This window comes from Microcaecilia unicolor, chromosome 3 (assembly GCF_901765095.1).
Source record: "Microcaecilia unicolor chromosome 3, aMicUni1.1, whole genome shotgun sequence".
Lineage (NCBI taxonomy): Eukaryota > Metazoa > Chordata > Amphibia > Gymnophiona > Siphonopidae > Microcaecilia > Microcaecilia unicolor.
Window position 1 is genome coordinate 63,600,515 of NC_044033.1, and position 23,804 is coordinate 63,624,318.

Sequence of the window (23,804 nt, forward strand, 5' to 3'; positions counted from 1 at the left end):
TGTTATGTTATTATATGACTGGTCTTCTTTCATGAATTTCTTTCATGAATTTTAGCATCAATTTGTAAGAAACACATTATGCAGAGACACTATTCTGAGATGTAGAAAATCTACTGACAATTTAGCAATTATGATAAATATCGAGAATAGGGGAGAAAGGTTATCTTATTTTTTTTACATGTATTTGATTACATGCTTCACCAATAAAGTCTAAAGTTGCAAAACTACCCAGTACAAACAAGTACAGCTTCTACAGTCTGGGTCCCGTATATGGCAATCTGGTTTAGAATGGGCTGGAGAGGGCTTCGACAGAAACTCCAGTAATTTGGAACGTGAGGCCAGTGCTGGGCAGACTTTTAAGTTCGTGTCCCGCAAATGACAAGATGGGTTTGGATAGGCTGGAGTGGGCTTTTACAGCAATTTCAGTTGATGGAACCTAAGGACTGAGCAGGGCGGACTTCTAAGGCCTTATGTTCCAGAAATGCCAAAGAGACAATGATCAAGTATTTTATATCACATTCATTGTTTAATCATGACTTGATAATGAGGATGTCTGTTGGGTAGACTGGATGGACCCATCAGGTCTTTATCTGCTGTCATTTACTATGTAAACCTCACTTGCTATGGATCATCACAACATGATGCCTACTTCTCTACTAGTCGGTATTCTATAAAAGGTAATTTAAGCTTCCAAGTGTCTAGAATAGAAAATTAGTGCATCGGAGTACAGAAAGCAAAATCTAGTACTCAACTGTACTTATTTACAGGAGTAGCCTAATGGTTAGTGCAGTGTTCTGAAAACCAGGCAAACTGGGTTCAATTCCCAGTGTAGCTCCTTGTGATGCTGAATAAGTGACTTACCCTCCATTGTCATAGGTAAAAACAAAAACAAACAAAAAACAGATTGTAAGCCTACCTGTAAATAAGATGTGTAAACCACTTAGACTATATCACAGAAAGGCAATATATCAAATCCCTTCCCCCTTAATGGCAATGGCCCATATATTGAATAGAGCAGTGGAGTATTCTGGGAAATTCAAGTGGCTCTGCTGGCTGACCTTTTCAAGGCTTCTCTACAGTCAGGAGTGGTCCCAGAGGACTTGAGAAGAGCAGATGTAGTCCATCTCCACAAAAGTGGAAGTACATAAGTATTGCCATACTGGGAAAGACCAAAGGTCCATCAAGCCCAGCATCCTGTTTCAAACAGTGGCCAATCCAGGTCGCTTTACTCATACTACCCCTCTCCTCAAGACCCTTCACTGGCTCCCTATCCGTTTTCACATCCTGTTCAAACTTCTTCTACTAACCTATAAATGTATTCACTCTGCTGCTCCCCAGTATCTCTCCACACTCGTCCTTCCCTACACCCCTTCCCGTGCACTCCGCTCCATGGATAAATCCTTCTTATCTGTTCCCTTCTCCACTACTGCCAACTCCAGACTTCGCGCCTTCTGTCTCGCTGCACCCTACGCCTGGAATAAACTTCCTGAGCCCCTACGTCTTGCCCCATCCTTGGCCACCTTTAAATCTAGACTGAAAACCCACCTCTTTAACATTGCTTTTGACTTGTAACCACTTGTAACCACTCGCCTCCACCTACCCTCCTCTCTTCCTTCCCGTTCACATTAATTGATTTGATTTGCTTACTTTATTTATTTTTTGTCTATTAGATTGTAAGCTCTTTGAGCAGGGACTGTCTTTCTTCTATGTTTGTACAGCGCTGCGTATGCCTTGTAGCGCTATAGAAATGCTAAATAGTAGTAGTAGTAGTAGTAGTCACAAATACCTGGCAAGATCCCAAAAAAGTACAAAACATTTTATACTGCTTACCCCAGAAATAGTGGATTTTCCCCAAGTCCATTTAATAATTTAATGTCCTTCTATGTTAAACTGTACAGCGCTGCGTAACCCTAGTAGCGCTTTAGAAATGTTAAGTAGTAGTAGTAGTAATAAAGGTCCATGGACTTTTCCTTTAGGAAGCCGTCCAAACCTTTTTAAAACTCCACTAAGCTAACCGCCTTTACCACATTCTATGGCAACAAATTCCAGAGTTTAATTACACGTTGAGTGAAGAAAAATTTTCTCCAATTCATTTTAAATTTACTACATTGTAGCTTCATCGCATGCCCCACTAGTCCTAGTATTTTTGGAAAGCGTAAACAGACGCTTCACATCTACCCGTTCCACTCCATTCATTATTTTATAGACCTCTTATCATATCTCCCCTCAGCTGCCTTTTCTCCAAGCTGAAGAGCCCTAGCCGCTTTTAGCCTTTCCTCATAGGGAAGTCGTCCCATCCCCTTTATCATTTTCGTCACCCTTCTCTGCACCTTTTCTAATTCCACTATATCTTTTTTGAGATGCGGTGACCAGAATTTAACACAATATTCGAGGTGCGGTCGAACCATGGAGCGATACAAAGGCATTATAACATCCTCATTTTTGTTTTTCACTTCTTTCCTAATAATACCTAACATTCTATTTGCTTTCTTAGCCGCAACAGCACACTGAACAGAAGGTTTCAACGTATCATCTACGACGGCACCTAGATCCCTTTCTCGGTCCGTGACTCCTAACGTGGAACCTTGCATGACGTAGCTATAATTCGGGTTCCTCTTTCCCACGTGCATCACTTTGCACTTGCTCACATTAAACGTCATCTGCCATTTAGACTCCCAGTCCCGTAAGGTCCGCTTGTAATTTTTCACAATCCTCCCGTGAATTAACGACTTTGAATAACTTTGTGTCATCAGCAAATTTAATTACCCACTAGTTACTCCCATCTCTAGGTCATTTATAAATATGTTAAAAAGCAGCGGTCCGAGCACAGACCCCTGGGGAACCCCACTAACTACCCTTCTCTATTGAGAATACTGATCATTTAACCCTACTCTCTGTTTTAACCAGTTTTTAAATCCACAAAAGAACACTACCTCCTATCCCATGACTCTCCAATTTCCTCTGGAGTCTTTCATGAGGTACTTTGTCAAACGCCTTCTGAAAATCCAGATACACAATATCAACCGGCTCACCTTTATCCACATGTTTGTTCAGCCCTTCAAAGAAATGTAGTAGATTGGTGAGGCAAGATTTCCCTTTACTAAATCCACGTTGACTTTGTATCATTAATCCATGCTTTTGAATATGCTCTGCAATTTTGTTCTAATAATAGTCTCTGCCATTTTGCCCGGCACCGACGTCAGGCTCACCGGTCTATAATTTCCCGGATCTCCTCTGGAACCTTTTTTAAAAATCTGCATTACATTGGCCACCCTCCAATCTTCCGGTACCACGCTCGATTTTAAGGATAAATTACATATTTCTAACAGTAGATCCACAAGCTCATTTTTCAGTTCTATCAGTACTCTGGGATGAATACCATCCGGTCCAAGAGATTTGCTACTCTTCAGTTTGTAGAACTGCCCCATTACATCCTCCAGGTTTACAGAGAATTCATTAAGTTTCTCCGACTCGTCAGGTTCGAAAGCGAATGCTACATACCTGTAGAAGGTATTCTCCGAGGACAGCAGGCTGATTGTTCTCACTGATGGGTGACGTCCACGGCAGCCCCTCCAATCGGAAACTTCACTAGCAAAGTCCTTTGCTAGCCCTCGCGCGCCCGCGCGCACCGCGCATGCGCGGCCGTCTTCCCGCCCGAAACCGGCTCGAGCCGGCCAGTCCAGTATGTAGCAAGACAATACACTTCAAGGGAAGACACAACTCCAAAGGGGAGGCGGGCGGGTTTGTGAGAACAATCAGCCTGCTGTCCTCGGAGAATACCTTCTACAGGTATGTAGCATTCGCTTTCTCCGAGGACAAGCAGGCTGCTTGTTCTCACTGATGGGGTATCCCTAGCCCCCAGGCTCACTCAAAACAACAACCATGGTCAATTGGACCTCGCAACGGCGAGGACATAACTGAGATTGACCTAAAAAATTTACCAACTAACTGAGAGTGCAGCCTGGAACAGAACAAACAGGGCCCTCGGGGGGTGGAGTTGGATCCTAAAGCCCAAACAGGTTCTGAAGAACTGACTGCCCGAACCGACTGTCGCGTCGGGTATCCTGCTGCAGGCAGTAATGAGATGTGAATGTGTGGACAGATGACCACGTCGCAGCTTTGCAAATTTCTTCAATGGAGGCTGACTTCAAGTGGGCTACCGACGCAGCCATGGCTCTGACATTATGAGCCGTGACATGACCCTCAAGAGCCAGCCCCGCCTGGGCGTAAGTGAAGGAAATGCAATCTGCTAGCCAATTGGATATGGTGCGTTTCCCTACAGCCACTCCCCTCCTATTGGGGTCAAAAGAAACAAACAATTGGGCGGACTGTCTGGTGGGCTGTGTCCGCTCCAGGTAGAAGGCCAATGCTCTCTTGCAGTCCAATGTGTGCAGCTGACGTTCAGCAGGGCAGGAATGAGGACGGGGAAAGAATGTTGGCAAGACAATTGACTGGTTCAGATGGAACTCCGACACGACCTTTGGCAGAAACTTAGGGTGAGTGCGGAGGACTACTCTGTTGTGATGAAATTTGGTGTAAGGGGCCTGGGCTACCAGGGCCTGAAGCTCGCTGACTCTACGAGCCGAAGTAACTGCCACCAAGAAAATGACCTTCCAGGTCAAGTACTTCGGATGGCAGGAATTCAGTGGCTCAAAAGGAGGTTTCATCAGCTGGGTGAGAACGACATTGAGATCCCATGACACTGTAGGAGGCTTGACAGGGGGCTTTGACAAAAGCAAACCTCTCATGAAGCGAACAACTAAAGGCTGTCCTGAGATCGGCTTACCTTCCACTTGGTAATGGTATGCACTGATTGCACTAAGGTGAACCCTTACGGAGTTGGTCTTGAGACCAGACTCAGACAAGTGCAGAAGGTATTCAAGCAGGGTCTGTGTAGGACAAGAGCGAGGATCTAGGGCCTTGCTGTCACACCAGACGGCAAACCTCCTCCAATGAAAGAAGTAACTTCTCTTAGTGGAGTCTTTCCTGGAAGCAAGCAAGATGCGGGAGACACCCTCTGGCAGACCCAAAGAGGCAAAGTCTACGCCCTCAACATCCAGGCCGTGAGAGCCAGGGACTGGAGGTTGGGATGCAGAAGAGCCCCGTCGTCCTGCGTGATGAGGGTCGGAAAACACTCCAATCTCCACGGTTCTTCGGAGGATAACTCCAGAAGAAGAGGGAACCAGATCTGACGCGGCCAAAAGGGAGCAATCAGAATCATGGTGCCTCGGTCTTGCTTGAGTTTCAACAAAGTCTTCCCCACCAGAGGTATGGGAGGATAAGCATACAGCAGACCTTCCCCCCAATCCAGGAGGAAGGCATCCGACGCCAGTCTGCCGTGGGCCTGAAGCCTGGAACAGAACTGAGGGACCTTGTGGTTCACTTGAGATGCGAAGAGATCCACCAGGGGGGTGCCCCACGCCTGGAAGATCTGTCGCACCACACGGGAATTGAGCGACCACTCGTGAGGTTGCATAATCCTGCTCAACCTGTCGGCCAGACTGTTGTTTACGCCTGCCAGATATGTGGCTTGGAGCACCATGCCCTGACGGCGAGCCCAGAGCCACATGCTGACGGCTTCCTGACACAGGGGGCGAGATCCGGTGCCCCCCTGCTTGTTGACATAGTACATGGCAACCTGATTGTCTGTCTGAATTTGGATAATTTGGTGGGACAGCCGATCTCTGAAAGCCTTCAGAGCGTTCCAGATCGCTCGCAACTCCAGAAGATTGATCTGTAGATCGCGTTCTTGGAGGGACCAACTTCCTTGGGTGTGAAGCCCATCGACATGAGCTCCCCATCCCAGGAGAGACGCATCCGTGGTCAGCACTTTTTGTGGCTGAGGAATTTGGAAGGGACGTCCCAGAGTCAAATTGGAGCAAATCGTCCACCAAAACAGGGATTCGAGAAAACTCGTGGACAGGTGGATCACGTCCTCTAGACCCCCAGCGGCCTGATACCACTGGGAGGCTAGGGTCCATTGAGCAGATCTCATGTGAAGGCGGGCCATGGGAGTCACATGAACTGTGGAGGCCATGTGGCCCAGCAATCTCAACATCTGCCGAGCTGTGATCTGCTGGGACGCTCGCACCCGCGAGACGAGGGACAACAAGTTGTTGGCTCTCGTCTCTGGGAGATAGGCGCGAGCCGTCCGAGAATCCAGCAGGGCTCCGATGAATTCGAGTTTCTGCACTGGGAGAAGATGGGACTTTGGGTAATTTATCACAAACCCCAGTAGCTCCAGGAGGCGAATAGTCATCTGCATGGACTGCAGGGCTCCTGCCTCGGATGTGTTCTTCACCAGCCAATCGTCGAGATATGGGAACACGTGCACCCCCAGCCTGCGAAGCGCCGCTGCTACCACAGCTAGGCACTTTGTGAACACCCTGGGCGCGGAGGCGAGCCCAAAGGGTAGCACACAGTACTGGAAGTGGCGTGTGCCCAGCTGAAATCGCAGATACTGTCTGTGAGCTGGCAGTATCGGGATGTGTGTGTAGGCATCCTTCAAGTCCAGAGAGCATAGCCAATCGTTTTGCTGAATCATGGGGAGAAGGGTGCCCAGGGAAAGCATCCTGAACTTTTCTTTTACGAGATATTTGTTCAGGGCCCTTAGGTCTAGGATGGGACGCATCCCCCCTGTTTTCTTTTCCACAAGGAAGTACCTGGAATAGAATCCCAGCCCTTCTTGCCCGGATGGCACGGGCTCGACCGCATTGGCGCTGAGAAGGGCGGAGAGTTCCTCTGCAAGTACCTGCTTGTGCTGGAAGCTGTAGGACTGAGCTCCCGGAGGACAATTTGGAGGTTTTGAGGCCAAATTGAGGGTGTATCCTTGCCGGACTATTTGGAGAACCCACTGATCGGAGGTTATGAGAGGCCACCTTTGGTGAAAAGCTTTCAACCTCCCTCCGACAGGCAGGTCGCCCGGCACTGACACTTGGATGTCGGCTATGCTCTGCTGGAGCCAGTCAAAAGCTCGCCCCTTGCTTTTGCTGGGGAGCCGCGGGGCCTTGCTGAGTCGCACGCTGCTGACGAGAGCGAGCGCGCTGGGGCTTAGCCTGGGCCACAGGCTGTCGGGAAGGAGGATTGTACCTACGCTTGCCAGAAGTATAGGGAACAGTCTTCCTTCCCCCGAAAAATCGTCTACCTGTAGAGGTAGAAGCTGAAGGCTGCCGGCGGGCGAACTTGTCGAATGCGGTGTCCCGCTGGTGGAGAGACTCTACCACCTGTTCGACTTTTTCGCCAAAAATGTTATCCGCACGGCAAGGCGAGTCCGCAATCCGCTGCTGGATTCTATTCTCCAGGTCGGCGGCACGCAGCCATGAGAGCCTGCGCATCACCACACCTTGAGCAGCGGCCCTGGACGCAACATCAAAAGTGTCAAACTCCTCTGGCCAGGAATTTTCTGCACGCCTTCAGCTGCCTGACCACCTCCTGAAAAGGCTTGGCTTGCTCAGGGGGAAGAGCATCAACCAAGCCCGCCAACTGCCGCACATTGTTCCGCATGTGTATGCTCGTGTAGAGCTGGTAGGACTGGATCTTGGACACGAGCATAGAGGAATGGTAGGCCTTCCTCCCAAAGGAGTCTAAGGTTCTAGCGTCCTTGCCCGGGGGCGCCGAAGCATGTTCCCTAGAACTCTTAGCCTTCTTTAGGGCCAAATCCACAACTCCAGAGTCATGAGGCAACTGAGTGCGCATCAGCTCTGGGTCCCCATGGATCCGGTACTGGGACTCGATCTTCTTGGGAATGTGGGGATTAGTTAATGGCTTGGTCCAGTTCGCAAGCAATGTCTTCTTCAGGACATGGTGCAAGGGAACAGTGGACGCTTCCTTAGGCGGAGAAGGATAGTCCAGGAGCTCAAACATTTCAGCCCTGGGCTCGTCCTCCACAACCACCGGGAAGGGGATGGCCGTAGACATCTCCCGGACAAAGGAAGCGAAAGACAGACTCTCGGGAGGAGAAAGCTGTCTCTCAGGAGAGGGAGTGGGATCAGACGGAAGACCCTCAGACTCCTCGTCAGAGAAATATCTGGGATCTTCCTCTTCCTCCCACGAGGCCTCACCCTCGGTGTCAGACACGAGTTCCCGGACCTGTGTCTGCAACCTCGCCCTGCTCGACTCCGTGGAACCCCGTCCACGATGGGGGCGTCGAGAGGTAGACTCCCTTGCCCGCATCGGCGAAGCTCCCTCCGCCGACGTGGTCGGGGAGCCTTCCTGGGAGGTGGCCGCGGTCGGCACCGCACGCGGTACCGACGTCGGGGACCTCAACCTGGGCGATGGGCCAGCCGGCGCCACGCTCGACGGTACCGGAGGCGCAAGCACCGCCGGTACCGGAGGGGTAGGGCGCAACAGCTCTCCCAGAATCTCTGGGAGAACGGCCCGGAGGCTCTCGTTTAGAGTGGCTGCAGAGAAAGGCTGAGAGGTCGATGCAGGCGTCGACGTCAGTACCTGTTCCGGGCGTGGAGGCTGTTCCGGGCTGTCCAGAGCGGAGCGCATCGACACCTCTTGAACAGAGGGTGAGCGGTCCTCTCGGTGCCGATGCCTGCTGGGTGCCGAATCCCTCGGCGACCCAGAGCTCTCGGTGCCGACACGGGGAGGGGACCGGTGTCGATGCTTCTTCGATTTCTTCCGAAGCATGTCACCGGAGCTCCCCGGCACCGACGAGGAGGACGTCGAATCCATCCGTCGCTTCCTCGGGGCCGAGACTGAAGAAGGTCGATCTCGGGGGGGCTGTACCGCAGGAGCCCTCAGGGTAGGCGGAGACCCACCCGAGGGCTCACCGCCACCAGCAGGGAAATGGACAGCCCTCACCTGCACTCCACCCGATGCACCACCGTCCGACGACATCAGCAGACGAGGTCCTGGTACCACCGACGTCGATGCAGCTATCCGATGTCTCGGCGCCGATGCAGAGGCCCGATGCCTCGATGCACTCGATGCAGGGGCGGCCGAGGAAGATGGTCTGGACGCTGACGACGTCGATGCACTCGAAGATCCCGGTGCCGATGCCGACGAAGAGCCCGAGAACAACACGTTCCACTGGGCTAGTCTCGCTACCTGAGTCCGCCTTTGAAGCAGGGAACACAGACTGCAGTTCTGAGGGCGGTGCTCGGCCCCCAGACACTGAAGACACGACGAGTGTCGATCAGTGAGCGAGATAACCCGGGCGCACTGGGTGCACTTCTTGAAGCCGCTGGAAGGCTTCGATGTCATGGGCGGAAAAATCACGCCGGCGAAATCAAAAGCCGAAATGGCGAAATTTGAAGCACCAAAATTTAGAGGGAGAAAAATCTCGACCGAGGCCAAAAAGAGGCCTACCCCGACGACGAAAGAAAACTTACCGGGGCAAAAAGCTGGAAGTACGGGGAGGATTTACACGAAACCCGGCGGGGGGTTTCCGGAGCACTTCCCGACTAAGAGAAAAACTTTCCCGAAGGAAAAAAACACGCTCAAAATAAATTGGACGCGCGAGGTCGACTTTCCGGGGCTCGACACGGCGAAAACACGACCGTACCGAGTGCGGACAAAAGAAGACTGGCCGGCTCGAGCCGGTTTCGGGCGGGAAGACGGCCGCGCATGCGCGGTGCGCGCGGGCGCGCGAGGGCTAGCAAAGGACTTTGCTAGTGAAGTTTCCGATTGGAGGGGCTGCCGTGGACGTCACCCATCAGTGAGAACAAGCAGCCTGCTTGTCCTCGGAGAATACCATTTCCGGCACCAGTATCCCACCCAAATCTTCCTTGGTGAAGACCGAAGCAAAGAATTCATTTAATCTCTCTGCTAAGGCTTTGTCTTCCCTGATTGTCCCTTTTACTCCTCGGTCACCTAGCGGTCCAACTGATTCTTTTGCCGGCTTCTTGCTTTTAATATACCTAAAAATTTTTTTACTATATGTTTTTGCCTCCAACGCAATCTTTTTTCAAAGTCCCGTTTAGCGTTCCTTATCAGCGCTTTGCATTTGACTTGACATTCCTTATGCTGTTTCTTATTATTTTCAGTTGGTTCCTTCTTCCATTTTCTGAAGGATTTTCTTTTAGCTCTTATAGCTTCCTTCACCTCACTTTTTAACCACGCCGGCTGTCATTTGGTCTTCCGTCCTCCTTTTTTAATACATGGAATATATTTGGCCTGGGCTTCCAGGATGGTGTTTTCGAACAGCATCCACGCCTGATGTAAATTTTTGACCCTCACAGTAAGGAAGAGGTTGGGAACTACAGGTGGCAAGTCTCACTTCTGTGGTAAGTAAATTAATGGAAACAATTTTAAAATGGAGAATAGTAAATGTTTGAGAATCCAATGGTTTACAGAACCAGAGGCAACATGCTTTCATTAGAGGTAGATCTTGTCAGACAAATCTGATTAATTTCTTTGACTGGGTGACCAGAGAGTTGGATCACTAGATGTGGTGTATTTAGATTTTAGCAAAGCCTTTGAAACAGTTCCACATAAACAACTAATAAATAAACTGAGTGCCCTTGGTATGGACCCTAAAGTGACTGAGTGGGTTAGGAACTGGTTGCGTGGTAAATGGAGTTCATTCTGAGGAAAAGGAAGTTACCAGGGGTATACCACAAGGTTTAGCTCTTGGGCCAGTTCTTTTTAACATTTTTGTAAGCAATATTGCTAAAAGGTTATCTGGTAAGGTTTATCTCTTATCGGATGATACCATACCAAAATCTGCAGTAGACAGATACCTCTGATGATGTGGACACCATGAAAAAGCACTTTTTGAAGCTAGAGGAAATGGTCTGGAACTTGACAGCTAAGATTTAATGCTAAAAAATGCAGAGTTATGTATTTGAGCTGCAAATACCCGAGGGAATGGTACAGTTTAGGGGGTGAAGAACTTTTGTGCATGAAAGAGGGGTGTGCTATCATATGTGATGACCTTAAGGTGGCCAAACAGTTTGAAAAGAAAACGGCGAAAGCTAGAAGGATGCTTGGGTGCATAGGGAGAGGAATGGCCAGTAGGAAAAAGGAGACGATGATGCCCCTGTATAAGACTCTGCTGAGATCTCATTCAGAATACTGTGTACAAATCTGGAGTCCATAGTTTCATAAAGATATAAACAGGATAGAGTCAGTCCAGAGGGCGGCTACTAAAATGGTCAGTGATGTTCATCATAAAGAAATATGGGGACCTGCTTAAAGATCTCAATATGTATACTTTGGAAGAAAGGCGGGAGAGGGAAGATAGAGACATTTAAATACCTATGCAGTATAAATGCACAGGAGGCAAGTCTCTTTCAATTGAAAGGAAGCTCTGGAACAAGGAGGCATAGGATGAAGGTGAAAGAGGATAGACTCAGAAGTAAAATGAGGAAAAACATCTTCATGGAAAGTGTGGTGAACTGAAGGAATGGCCTCCCAGTGGAAGTGGTGGAAACAAAAACAGTATCTGAATTAAGAGAGCTTGGGATAAGCACATAGTATAGAGTAGATGCAGTCTACTATATGTTTCTAAATAGGAAGACAAACAAAAATAGTCTTACTGATTGGTAACATAGGAAACAAACAAATTTTGAATTCAATTAAGGAGATCCCAATCAATCTCATGAATGGTAGAGGAGATGAGTCCAAAAGGTTTGTTCACGGCTGCCATAAATCAAAAGAAGACCAAAAAGAAGGTATTACCAATTTACTCTCTATATAGCTACTGGCTTTCATAGTTTTCCACATATATGCTGTGCCACTGCTTATTCATGTAGCAGCACTGAAATAAGAATCTTTTAAAATGCTGCGGCTGGTTTAAAAAAAAAATACAGCGACATCCACTGCTGAAAACTGACCTAATTCTTTTTTTTTTTAAATCTTTTTATTAACAAGTGCCACAAAAAGCAGGAATACAACACAAACCTTTCAGTACAAAAATTAAAATAAAGCACAAAGTAGGTTGTAGCTTCACAAATCTACATTAACATGCCAGGTGAACCACTTGTGAGTTTTATATTATTTAAGACATAAAATAACCAACAAGAAACCACCTCCCCTCCCTTACCCACCCTTACCCGAACCTGCCCCCCCCCTCCCCTCCCTGTCCCTCCCATGTCCAGGACTTATAAAGTAGATACACTTGTATAAGATGTCATAGGAAGCCGTTCCAAGCATCGTTTCCACAAAACCCTATATGCCCGATGGACCTGACAGGGCAGCGCGCCTATCCTCTGATCTTCCCATTCAGCCATCTGCCTCGTACAAGCCAAAGGAGGGGCAAGTTGACTGGTCCAATGCTGTAAAATTACTTTGTTGGCCAGAATTAATGCTAGTAAAACAAATTTGAAGGCATGTTTATCTAGCCCTTGAGTGACCAAATCAGCATCAGAGCCCAGTAGTAGAACCCCATAGGACCATTCATACGAAGCAGCCAACACATCTTCCAATAATGCTATAATCTTAGGCCAGAATCCCATGAGCAGCACACACTCCAAGAAGTGGTGAACCAGAGAGCCCCGACCCAACCCACACCTATCACACATATCAGATTGCCACAGACCCATGGTTCTACCCTTGCGTCTAATGATATAGGCATTGTGCAAAATTTTAAATTGTATCTCATGAAGACCCACGTTAGGTGTGACCCAAAAGGCCAAGCCAAAACAATGTGAAAGCTCATTAACAGAAATCTCTAGCCCCAACCTCCACTCTGCTGCCAGCTGCGTAAAAAAAGGGGATAGTCTATGTTACTTCCCAAGTTTGTATCACATAGATAATGAATTTTGGTTAGTAGGCATTTGCATGAATATCATATCTAATGTGTTAAAGGTTACAGGAGAACCATCCAGCCTACATAAAGATGTAAGATAATGTCGGAGCTGCAAGAAGGAATAAAAATATTTTTGCGGTATGTTCCAAGCTGCTTGACATTGAGAGAAAGAAGGGCAATGCCCGCTGCCCAATGCCGCCAGCTGCCCCATATAACTATAACCTCCCTTGACCCACATCCCAAAAGAAGATCCTTCCTGACTCACAGCAAAATCTGGGTTCCGCAGGAGTTCCAAGAAGGGAGAGGGTTCTTAGCACCTCCCACCCTATTTCTCCACCAGCCCCATGAAACTTTCAAAGGCCGCACCAATGGGGTTAAACGCAACTTTTTATCCCTACAATGAAATGCATTGAACACCGAGGCCAAAGCTTCAGTTTGCTGCCACACGCCCTCAGGAGCAAATTTAAATTGACCTGTATGGAGCTGATGAATCCAGCGAAGGGCTGCTGTAACATTATAAAGCTGGAAGGTCTGGAAGGTTAACTCCCTCCCATTGTGAGTCCAAACTAGTTTATTATATCCAATTCTAGCTCTGCGGGCTCCGCATATATAAGAAGATATTATCCCCTGATAAGTCTTCTCATCCTTTTGCAGTACCCAGAGGGGCATCATTTGAAGGGGATATAATAACTTAGGGAAAAGGACCATCTTAACCAGTGCGACTCGACCCAAGAAAGAGATAGGGAGTTCTGGCCACCGAGTGCACAAGGCTCTAATATTTTCCAATGTTTCCCGCACATTTTTCTTGTATATGACATCCATGTTGCATTAGGCTGCATTTAAATGCCATTCGCATTTTACCAAAATATAATAAAAATACCATTGAAAAAGTTTAAAGGAATCAGAGAATTAAAAGTCTTTTTTATTCTTATTCACCAGCACAGCTTCAGATATCAGTTTGGAAGTTATGGAAAAATAATATCACACTTACAGAATCTAATATCAGTAGCTTTGGTAAAGATAAGCAATCAGACTAATTAGATAAAGAACAGCTGTAAGGAGAAGAAAGAAAACGAGAGAGAAAAACCACTAACAGTATATATCATGGATCCTGAAGGGAAATAAAATATTAAGAGAAAAGAGAATAGTACAGTTATCTGCTATAAAGAAATAGTTCTTACCCAAAACAAGCCGAAACAAAGAAAAGGAAATAATATATTTCCTGGAGAATAGCCAATTAGCAATGACAATGCCCTGAATCAGGACAGAAAACTCTCTTACAAAAAGGCTCATTCTAAGGATTTCTTTGTCTGCAGGTATTTTTATAGTAATAATGATGTCATCACCTCTCCCCTCCCCTACACTAATCAAAGGTTGCATAGGTGTCCTGCAAATACACCATTGGTTCATTGGTCCTTACCATCTCGTAACTGAAAAAAGTTATGTATAACAAGACACTGGGCTGCCATAGTAGCAAAAGCTTATCAGAGCTTGTGATGAGCCAGAAATTCTGCATTCCTGCATATGGCTAACGGCAAAGACCAACAGCCAGATACAGAAAAGAAAGATGGGGAATGGGAAGTAGTGCAGCACACCTAAAGTAGGGCAATGTGTAAATGGAGGTACACCCCCAGATATTTCAACAACCCAGTGGACCACAGAAATGGGAAATTCAGCAAACATTTACAATCACAGTCCGCCGAGATGGCCAACGCCTCTGACTTGTCAAAATTAATCTTGAGCCCCGAAAAGGAGCCAAATTGCTGAATAAGGCTTATTAAGATAGGGATCCTCCGAGATGCTTTATCCAAAAATACCAACATATCATCTGCAAAAAGATTAATTCTGTATTCCTGTGAGCCCACCCGAATTCCTTCTATGTCTCTGGCTTGACGAATCGTACTGGCCAATGGTTCTAAGGACAAAACGAATAACATAGGGGACAAAGGACACCCCTGGCGAGTTCCCCACTCTAGCTCGAACTTATCAGTGAGGCACTCATTAATTAGAATTTGTGCTGTACGAGCTCTATACAAGGCCCGAACGCCCGCCAAAAACTCCCTCATAATGCCAAACTTAGGGAGCACCCAAAAGAGATAATCCCATAAAATTTTATCAAGCGCCTTTTCGGCATCAAGACTAGCAATAATTGCGTCCCCTCCTGCATAACTTTCATCACTTGCAGTATGTTTGTAGAAGCATATCTGCCCAGGACAAAACCAGTCTGGTCCTTATGCACTAAACTAAGCAGCAGTTTTACTCAGCCTAGCTGCCAGTATACCTGTGAAAAGCTTAATGTCCTGATTCAACAAAGAAATGAGACGATAAGACCCCAATTGCTCCGCATTGCAACCAGGTTTTGGCAGTACGACAATAAGCATGAGTAAGGGCTCCTGTGCGATGACCCGGACTGCAAAGGGTTTGATACAGGTCTCCAAAAGGACCAATCAGCCGACTGCCCAGAATTTTATAGAATTCAGAGCCCAAGCCATCCAGCCCAGGTGCCTTCGTCAGCTTGAGCTTCTTTATTGCCTGCTGAATTTCAAGGCCTTGGACAGAGGCATTCAAACTTGCCAGCTGGTCTGACGTCAGGATGCCAGTTGCAGATCCTTAAAGAATAGCTCTTGCTCCTGCACATCACAATTACCTGTGTCATACAACGATTTATAAAAGTTGACAAAACCTTTCTGAACGCTCTCCACTGAGGTGAGCAACTGGTTATTCTTATCCTTTATACACGTAACAGTTTTTCTTGCTACCCTGCTCGGCACCATCATTGCCAAGAGTTTACCTGCCTTATTTCCCTAACGGTGCAAATTGTACTTATAAAGCTGAACATCCTAACAGGTCCTTTGATTTAATATCTCATTGATTTGTCTCTTGAGCTTCCAATATTCACTCCTTGCCCCAATATCCCCTCCCCTCAAGACCTCCACACGCACCCCCTTAAGCTGTTCGAGTAGCTTAAGAAGCTCTCTATCCCGTTGTTTACAAACGCGACTCGTATATTCAATCATTTTCCCCCTCATCACTGCTTTCCCCGCCTCCCAAAATATTATAGGGTCCACCTCTGAGTATTGATTGTCTTGTAAATAATGTTCCCATTCTTCCCCCAAAAACCTGCAAAACCCAGGGTCCTGGTACAAAGTGGGATTCATACACCAACCAGCAGAGCTCGGTCCTCTGGGAGTACCCAAATCAACCCATACTAAGTTGTGGTCTGATACCACCCCCACATCTATACTCGCCGCCCGTACCAAGGGTAGTAATGATGCTGCTAGCTGAATGTAGTCTAATCGTGTGTGTACCTTATGCACAGGGGAGTAGAAAGAAAAGTCATGAGTATCTAGGTGAAGCCCCCGCCACACATCCAATAATCCCAGCTTGTGAATCAGAAAGTTAGCACCCTTCCCATCTGCCCCCTTCACCCTGGGCTTTGGCGGCTGATAGTCTATCAGCGAATTTATAGTAATGTTGAAATCTCCCCCACAATCAACTTATAGTCACTCATGGGGGCCACAGTCTCCAGCAGTGAAGAAAAAAAATTATGGGAGTACACATTTATTTATTTATTTTATTTTTGTTACATTTGTACCCCGCGCTTTCCCACTCATGGCAGGCTCAATGCGGCGGGCAATGGAGGGTTAAGTGACTTGCCCAGAGTCACAGGGAGCTGCCTGTGCCGGGAATTGAACTCAGTTCCTCAGGACCAATGTCCACCACCCTAACCACTAGGCCACTCCTCTACATACTGAACACAAGGCTACCCGGGACCCCTGGATCACCCCCAGCCACAGAACATAACGCCCCTCTGGATCCTGTATGATCCTGTGTCTCGTGCAGTCAACAGCCTTATGAATAAGAATGGCCACGCCCCTTTGCCTGTTATTATAGGAAGCAAAGGCTAAATCTTCTACCCAAGTTTTCTTCAGTTTGGCATGCTCAGAATGTGAAAGATGTGTTTCCTGAAGTAGTAGAACATCCACCTTTAAACGCTTACCATATCCAAGAATCTTTGTGCGTTTGATTGGTGAATGTATTCCATCAACGTTCAGAGTGGCAACCCGCATACTACCCATCGATCCCTTTACTCATAATAATGTTTAAAGAAAAAATACTACAAGTAACTCTGGAGACGGCGTCCCAGCCAAATCGCCCCCAAAAATAGTGGCTATAACTGTGGCTTGTTAAATGATCCCAGACATAGGCAACAGAGAGCCCCCTTCCTAGCTCCTCCCCCGTCCCCAAAACAACCCCTCTACCCCAAACCACTTATACTCCCCGCCACTTCCTCTCCAAGTACCCCTCACCCACTCCAAGTACAACACACATATTCAAAGCAATCCCACAACCAAATCTCCCACCCCACTCCCCTCCCCCTCTCTCCGCTCACACACTTCCAGTCCCCCCAGATTAAAGCAGTAATAGCGGGATGGTACAGCAGGTCCTACCAGAACATCCATATAAACACAACATTCTACTTTGGAAGCAACACATAGAAGATATCCTTATGATTTTGCAAGGAACAGAAAAATGTTTTAAAATAGTTTATATGTGGCTTAACAATCTTTGCAGTAATCTAAAATTTCAGATGAATTTCAACAGGGAACAGATTCCAATTTTAGATATCCAGATCTCTTATAGTAATGGCAGTTTTCTACAGACATATATAAGAAACCTACTGAAATGAATCAACTTTTCAACTATATCAGCTGCCATAGCAGGGCACTCAAATCCAACCTTCCATACAGCCAGTTCCTTAGGATCAAGAAGCTTTGCTCCAATCCATATATTTTTGGAAAAGAGCACTAGACATAAAAAAAATTATTTCCGAGAAAAAGGTTACTGTACGGACTACATTAATGATAAAGGTGCCAAAGCTGTAACTGTAGATAGGCAGTCGTTAAAATCTGCCACTAGATCTGATGAAAAAATGCCAATCACACCTAACTAAAGATATTGTGAAGATTCATAAACAACATTGGATTATTATCCAAAGCCTCAAACACTTCCCTGAATAACATCTTATTGTTGCATGCAAAAGAGCATAATTTAAAAGACATTCTAGTCCCATCAGCCTGGTCAAGACCAAATACCATCCACAAGAAGCTGCCCTTGGTCCATTTCAAGTGCGGTAGTTGTTCTATTTGCAATATAAACATGAGACCAAGACATTCATTCATCCCTTAAACTATTCTCAAACTGCAAGAGTGTTGGTGTAATTTTTTTTTTTTGTTACATTTGTACCCCGCGCTTTCCCACTCATGGCAGGCTCAATGCGGCTTACATGGGGCAATGGAGGGTTAAGTGACTTGCCCAGAGTCACAAGGAGCTGCTGTACAAGACCAAATGCAGACCAAATGTAAAAGACAGACCTCTAGTGGACCATTGTATGTTTCATAACCTTATAAATATGATAGGCACATGGTTTTGACCTAAAATATCCCAAAACAAGTGCTTTTTTCTAAGAGTTTTTACTGCCACACTGATTTTTACATAAGATACTCAAATCAGAAAACAGACATCACTGGAATGCAAGTGTGTTAGTGGAATGCACAGACGCACGGTGGAACACATAAGATGAAATGCATAATATGTGTGTGTGTGTTTTCTTTTTAATTTTAGTATTCTTGTACATATTTTGACACTTTTAAAAAATGTGATTCAGCTGGAATGCTCCCAACTAATGCAGAGCTACCAAGGGGGCCCAATTTTTGAGAGGGAGATCTTAGTACACACCATCAGCCACGCCCTACTCTGTCATGGCCATGCCTACTCTATCTTATTGCTCCACCCCCTAGCACAGCTCAAGCCTATGGCCATTCCAGAAAATACCTTATTTACACCAGTGACAGCAGGGATGGATAAGAGGAAGTATTTCAGTGTATTCTATTATACTCCCTACCCAGCATCTATTACCCCCAGAGATGTAACCACTTTGGGCTTAAGCCCCCTCCAATATTGTGGCACTGGTTGAATCGATGGCAGAGATGCCCAAGCATTTGTCAGCCAAAGAGGTCCACTACCCGAGCCCCTATCATGATGTCTGAGCAGTGCTGAAGTTGGCGGCGTGCTGCAGCTGTTGAAGCCTGCAATCCTGCATATGCTCAGATCAGATGTTTGAAAATGGAAAATAAGATTTTTTTTTATTGGTCTAACCTAGTACATTTTTCAACTAGCTTTCAGAGGCCCAAACCTCCTGCCTTAGGTAAGTCAGGACAGCATACTGCTGTTGTGGTATCCTCTCCTGACCTGAGGATATGTTGGTCTCTGAAAGGTAGCCAAAAATGTATTAAAATTACTCCAATTTAAAGGTATCACCTTATTTTCCAATTTCTGTTATGTTTATATTTATTAACCTTTATTAACACAGCTACACATTACTTTATCCTAAATTAAAAATAAAATTATTTTTTCTACTTTTGTTATCTGCTCATTTATTTTTTCTAATTGTGTTGGTCACAGTCTCTGGTTTCTACTTTCCTTCATCTTCTCTTAACTCTCTTGCCAGGGTTTCCTTTCTATTTGTCATTTTTCTATTTCTTTCTTTTTATTTCAGTTTTCTTCAATTTATTTTTCTGCCTCTGTCCAGATTCAATTCATTCTTACTATCCAATCTTTAATTTCCCTCTTTTGACTTTGTCTTCCTACAGCGGTTCATCTTTCCCTTACCCTTGTTCTCCCCAATGCCCGTTCCTCTTATTATCCATTCTTTCACTAACTCTATTCTCTCCTCCTTTTCCATCCAGCATCTCCCTTCTTTCCCCAGCCTTCTATCCAGCATCTCCCATTTCACTCCCTATCCTTCTATCCAGTATCTATCCTCTCTCCTGACCATTCTATTCAGTGTCTCCCTCTCTATCCCCAACCTTCTATATCTCTCTCTACCCTTTCTAGTCAGTGTGTCCCCTTTCTCCCCCATCCATCCATTCAGCATCTTCTTTCCCCATCCTCCCATCCAGCATATCCCCTCTTTTTCTCCCTAACCTTCCATCCAGCATCTCCCCTCTTTCTTTCTCTCCCTCCTTCTATTTAATGTCTCCCCTCTATCTCCCTATCCTTCTATTTGGCACCTTTTCTCTCTCTATCTCTTTTCTGTCTCCCTTCTTCTATCATTCTCCTCCCCCTTTCACTCACAAGATAACACTGACTTTCAGCATCCCTGCAGTTGAACATGAGTAATACTGACCAAGAGAATATTTTGTCCCAGTCATATGCATTAACACTCTGGGGCGTCCCAGTCCAAACAGCTAGCAAACTGAACAGGGCAAATTGGAGCTGCCTGAACACAGAAGAATAACTTGGCAAGCCTAAAAGTGAGGCAGCCAGGTTTGGGCGCAATCTTACCAAAACTGTCAAACTGAGCAATCTGAAATCCAGATGACTACCCTAAAGAGATCTGAAGGCCACAACTTAAAATCTGGATATTTGGCTAGATCTGAGCTTTATCAATGAAGAGTCATTTGAAATCAGTGTTAACAGCAGTATTTGTTTTTTTACATTGAGTATGTTATACCATCTAAATGGGTTTCTTAAGTGATGAGAATTTTCATATGGTAGTCCAGAATTTAGTCTTTCCTCAGTTTAACTACTGCAATGTATTATTCCTAGGTCTTCTACAGTCTTCACTTCGAGCATTACAAGTACCTAAAAACTCTACCACATGATTGATAAGTGGAGCCTTTCATTCTGACGTTATTTCTTCTCTTCTTGCAAATTTACATTTGCTTCCTATAAACTAGTGTATCCAATTTAAGCTGTTAACATTAGTCAACAAAGTACTTATTATGGATGCTCCCATCTCTATTGATTTATCACTGAAAATTTACCATACATTATGAAGACTGAGATTGCAAGACAAGTATCTTTAGAAGTGCCATCTATTTGTCAGATCTGGCTATGCTGCAGCCCCAGTGTTGTGAACTCTTTATCTAATGTGTTAAGGCTGATTATTCAACTAAGATTATTTCATAAACAACTAAAGACAGTTTTTTTAAAAACAGGAGTTTCCTGCTATATAAAGGCAGCATTTTTTATATGTATACTGACTGGAAGATTGGCTAAATATAATAGGTCATTGTTCTGGAAGATTTTTACTGATTTGTATGATTTGTGTTAAGATTATCTAATTGGGCTCTGTCATTATGCTATATATTTTAATTTTTTTTTTATTTATAAGAATTTACAAATACAATTCCAAGATAAAGAACACTTGTCACAGAAAATATAGAGCTACCTTACACAATGATGAAACGGAAAAAAATACTTCTATATAAAATAAAGATCCTTAGCACTGTATATGTAAGTCTACTAATGGAGAAGAGAGCAAGTCACAATTCTAGGGAAAAAAATTAATTACATAAAGAAAAGATGAGAAGAAGTACTTCAAATATAATTATATCTACGGAGTATAAGTTGGTAGGAGGTGAACCAGTTGGGGTGGTGTCACAGGTAACAAATTTCAAAAATGCTTTTAAAAGTTCAAGATCAAAGAAAATATACTTAAGAGAATTCCACTTTATAACATATTTACAGGGAAAATTCAACTAAAAATGGCTCTCAACTGCTGTACCTACTGCCTTAATTCCAATAATAAAAGCTGACATTGTCTCTGTGTAACCTTTGCCACATCTGAACAAACTCTTACTTTACGGTTCAAGAAAAGGGGAGTCCCGGTGGCAGAAAAAGAGCCTTAATACCCCAGTCATGATCCAGGTCTAAAACAAATTTGGCAATCAAAGTTGCTGGTTTCACAACCACAGTATCTTCTTTCAAAGTTTGAATCAGGTTCAAAACATCAAATAAAGCATCCAAGTTAGTAGAAGTAATAAAACAAACAAACAAAAAAGGTTGACCTGATTCTTTCTTTACAAATGATGGTACAAAGTAAATCTATGATGCTGGAGGATAGGGTTACATGACCATTTTTCTCATTGGCGAAGGGTGAATAGTGGAGTGCCACAGGGATTTCTACTGGGACCAATGCTATTTAACATATTTAAGACATGATTCAATCTACATAGACATTATATGAAGCATGACAATGCCAACCGGGATGCCACCTCTATGGGACAGCACTTTACAAAATCAGAATACTGCATGAATGATTTTATGGTGAGAATACTAAAAGAAAACTTTAAGATAATTCAGGAAGACCTTTGAAGTCAAAATGAAGCAATATTTTGGCATCTAATAGAAAGGGCTTAACAAAGATCTAAGTTTTCTATCCCATTATAAACCGTAAAATTGTACTGCTTTGTCACCCTCTTATCAGCCATCCATCTCTCCCTATCTCTCAATCACCCAGCTCTCCCTTGGGCAGATGCTCAAAACTCGTTTTATTGCCTGATCAGCGCAGCTGATCAGCTCTCTCATGCTCAATGCTAATAACATGCAAAAACACGATCATAGCTCTGAGCATGAGGGAAAACTGCAAGCGGATTGTACCTGGGCATGTGCTCAAGAGCTGTGCATTAGGCACAGCTCTTGAGCGCATGCCCAGAAAGCATAGGAGGAAAGCCCTGATATGTCAAAACTGGTTTGACAGGTCAGGGCTTAAAGAAAGGTGGTCCCAGTGGATCCCAGGCTCCCCGAAAAGAAATGTAAATCTGGTTGTCTAGTGGGATACCTCCCCACCCCCTAAAGATGTGAGAGCCGGGTGGCCCTTGCCCGCCCCCACCCAAAAAAAATATAAGCCTGGTGGTCCAGCAGGACCCTCCATCCCTCCAAAGGACTTTAACCCTGGTGGTCCAGTGGGACCCCTCCCCCCAATGGCCTACCTCAAAGTTGCAGAAGGAGGGACAGAATTTTACTCCCTCCTCCTGTGGGCACCTCATCAAAATGGTGGCACTCTGCCCTGCCTGGTGCATCCTGGGATGCACTGGGTGGGGCTTGACTGCCATAATTCTCCAAAGTTCGTCCATTTTAATTGCTGAGCTTCAAAATCCTGCAGCTTTTATCTTAGTAAGTGAAAAGATAATTACCTTTAAATCCCGATGAACGATGCATTTTTGATGACAGTACTGAACAGCAGACACAATCTGAAATAAAATGATAGAAAAAGCATCATAAAATGAACATGCTGCAACACTCGAAAAAAGATCCAATAATTTACAATTATCTAATTCCAGCCGAGCTTAAGACATTTACTTTAGTTCAAACTAAAGTGTGATTATCTTACAGTCCACATCTCAGAAAGCATATTTTGGTCAGTAAAGACTGGAAAAGGTTAGGATGCAAACTGTTCTCTGTCTTTATTGCCATAAGGAGGAACATGACAGATTTAACAGTATTGTTGTAAATAAATGATGTAGTTACTTCTCAGGAGGCTTCAGTCTGTACATAGCCTATGCTTTTTTTTTTTTAATGACATTGGGGCTCATTTTCAAAACACTTAGACTTACAAAGTTCCATGGGTTACTATGGAGCTCGTTTTTGAAAGAAAAAACATCTGAAAAGTGGCATAAAGCAGCATTTGGATGTTTTTCTCACAAAAATGTCCAAATCAGTATTTTCAAAGGTAAAATCATGCCATACTTGATGATAATTTTATTCTCCTTTAGTAGCAGCAAATGAATCCAGGAACTGGTGGGTTGTGTCCAGCTACCAGCAGGTGGAGATAGAGATTACAGAGCTGAAGGCAGAGATACCAGATGGTCAGCTCCTCCTTCACTTCAGTATACGTCTCATCCCCAAGCAGAATCAGACAAGAAACCAGGAAGCCTTCCTCACCAACCAAATGCAACAGAAACTCATCAGAGCAACCACGACTGTGATGGACTCCTATTCAGTGGTTTCTGTTCTCTCCTTTTTCTTTTTTCTTTTGAAACTAAAGACCAGGAGAAGAACAGACAGGCAAAACAATTATGGCTGACCAGGCCTTAAGACCAAAGCGAGAGGGATCCTCCACTCTGTAACAGACCATGAAGGAAGCGCCCGGAGTCCAGCGGAATCCAAATCGGAAGTGCCACCAAGAGCTGCACCAGATCTGCATACCAAGGGCGCTGTGGCCAATCCAGAGCTACCAGAATAACTCAACCCTGGTGGAAAGCGACCTGAAAAGAACTCGGCCACAGAGAGGCCATGGAGGAAACGCTATCAAAGAATG

At 45.2% G+C, this 23,804-nt stretch overlaps 1 protein-coding gene across 6 annotated transcripts in view; it reads right to left on the bottom strand.

Moving 5' to 3' along the window:
- Positions 1–23,804, bottom strand: part of MARK1 (microtubule affinity regulating kinase 1) — a 251,751-nt gene that overhangs the window by 87,520 nt on the left and 140,427 nt on the right. For all 6 annotated transcript variants that reach the window (XM_030196008.1, XM_030196005.1, XM_030196007.1 and 3 more), the window contains exon 7: positions 22,681–22,737. In XM_030196008.1, coding sequence (XP_030051868.1) covers positions 22,681–22,737 — 57 coding nt within the window. The remainder of the gene's footprint in view (positions 1–22,680; positions 22,738–23,804) is intronic.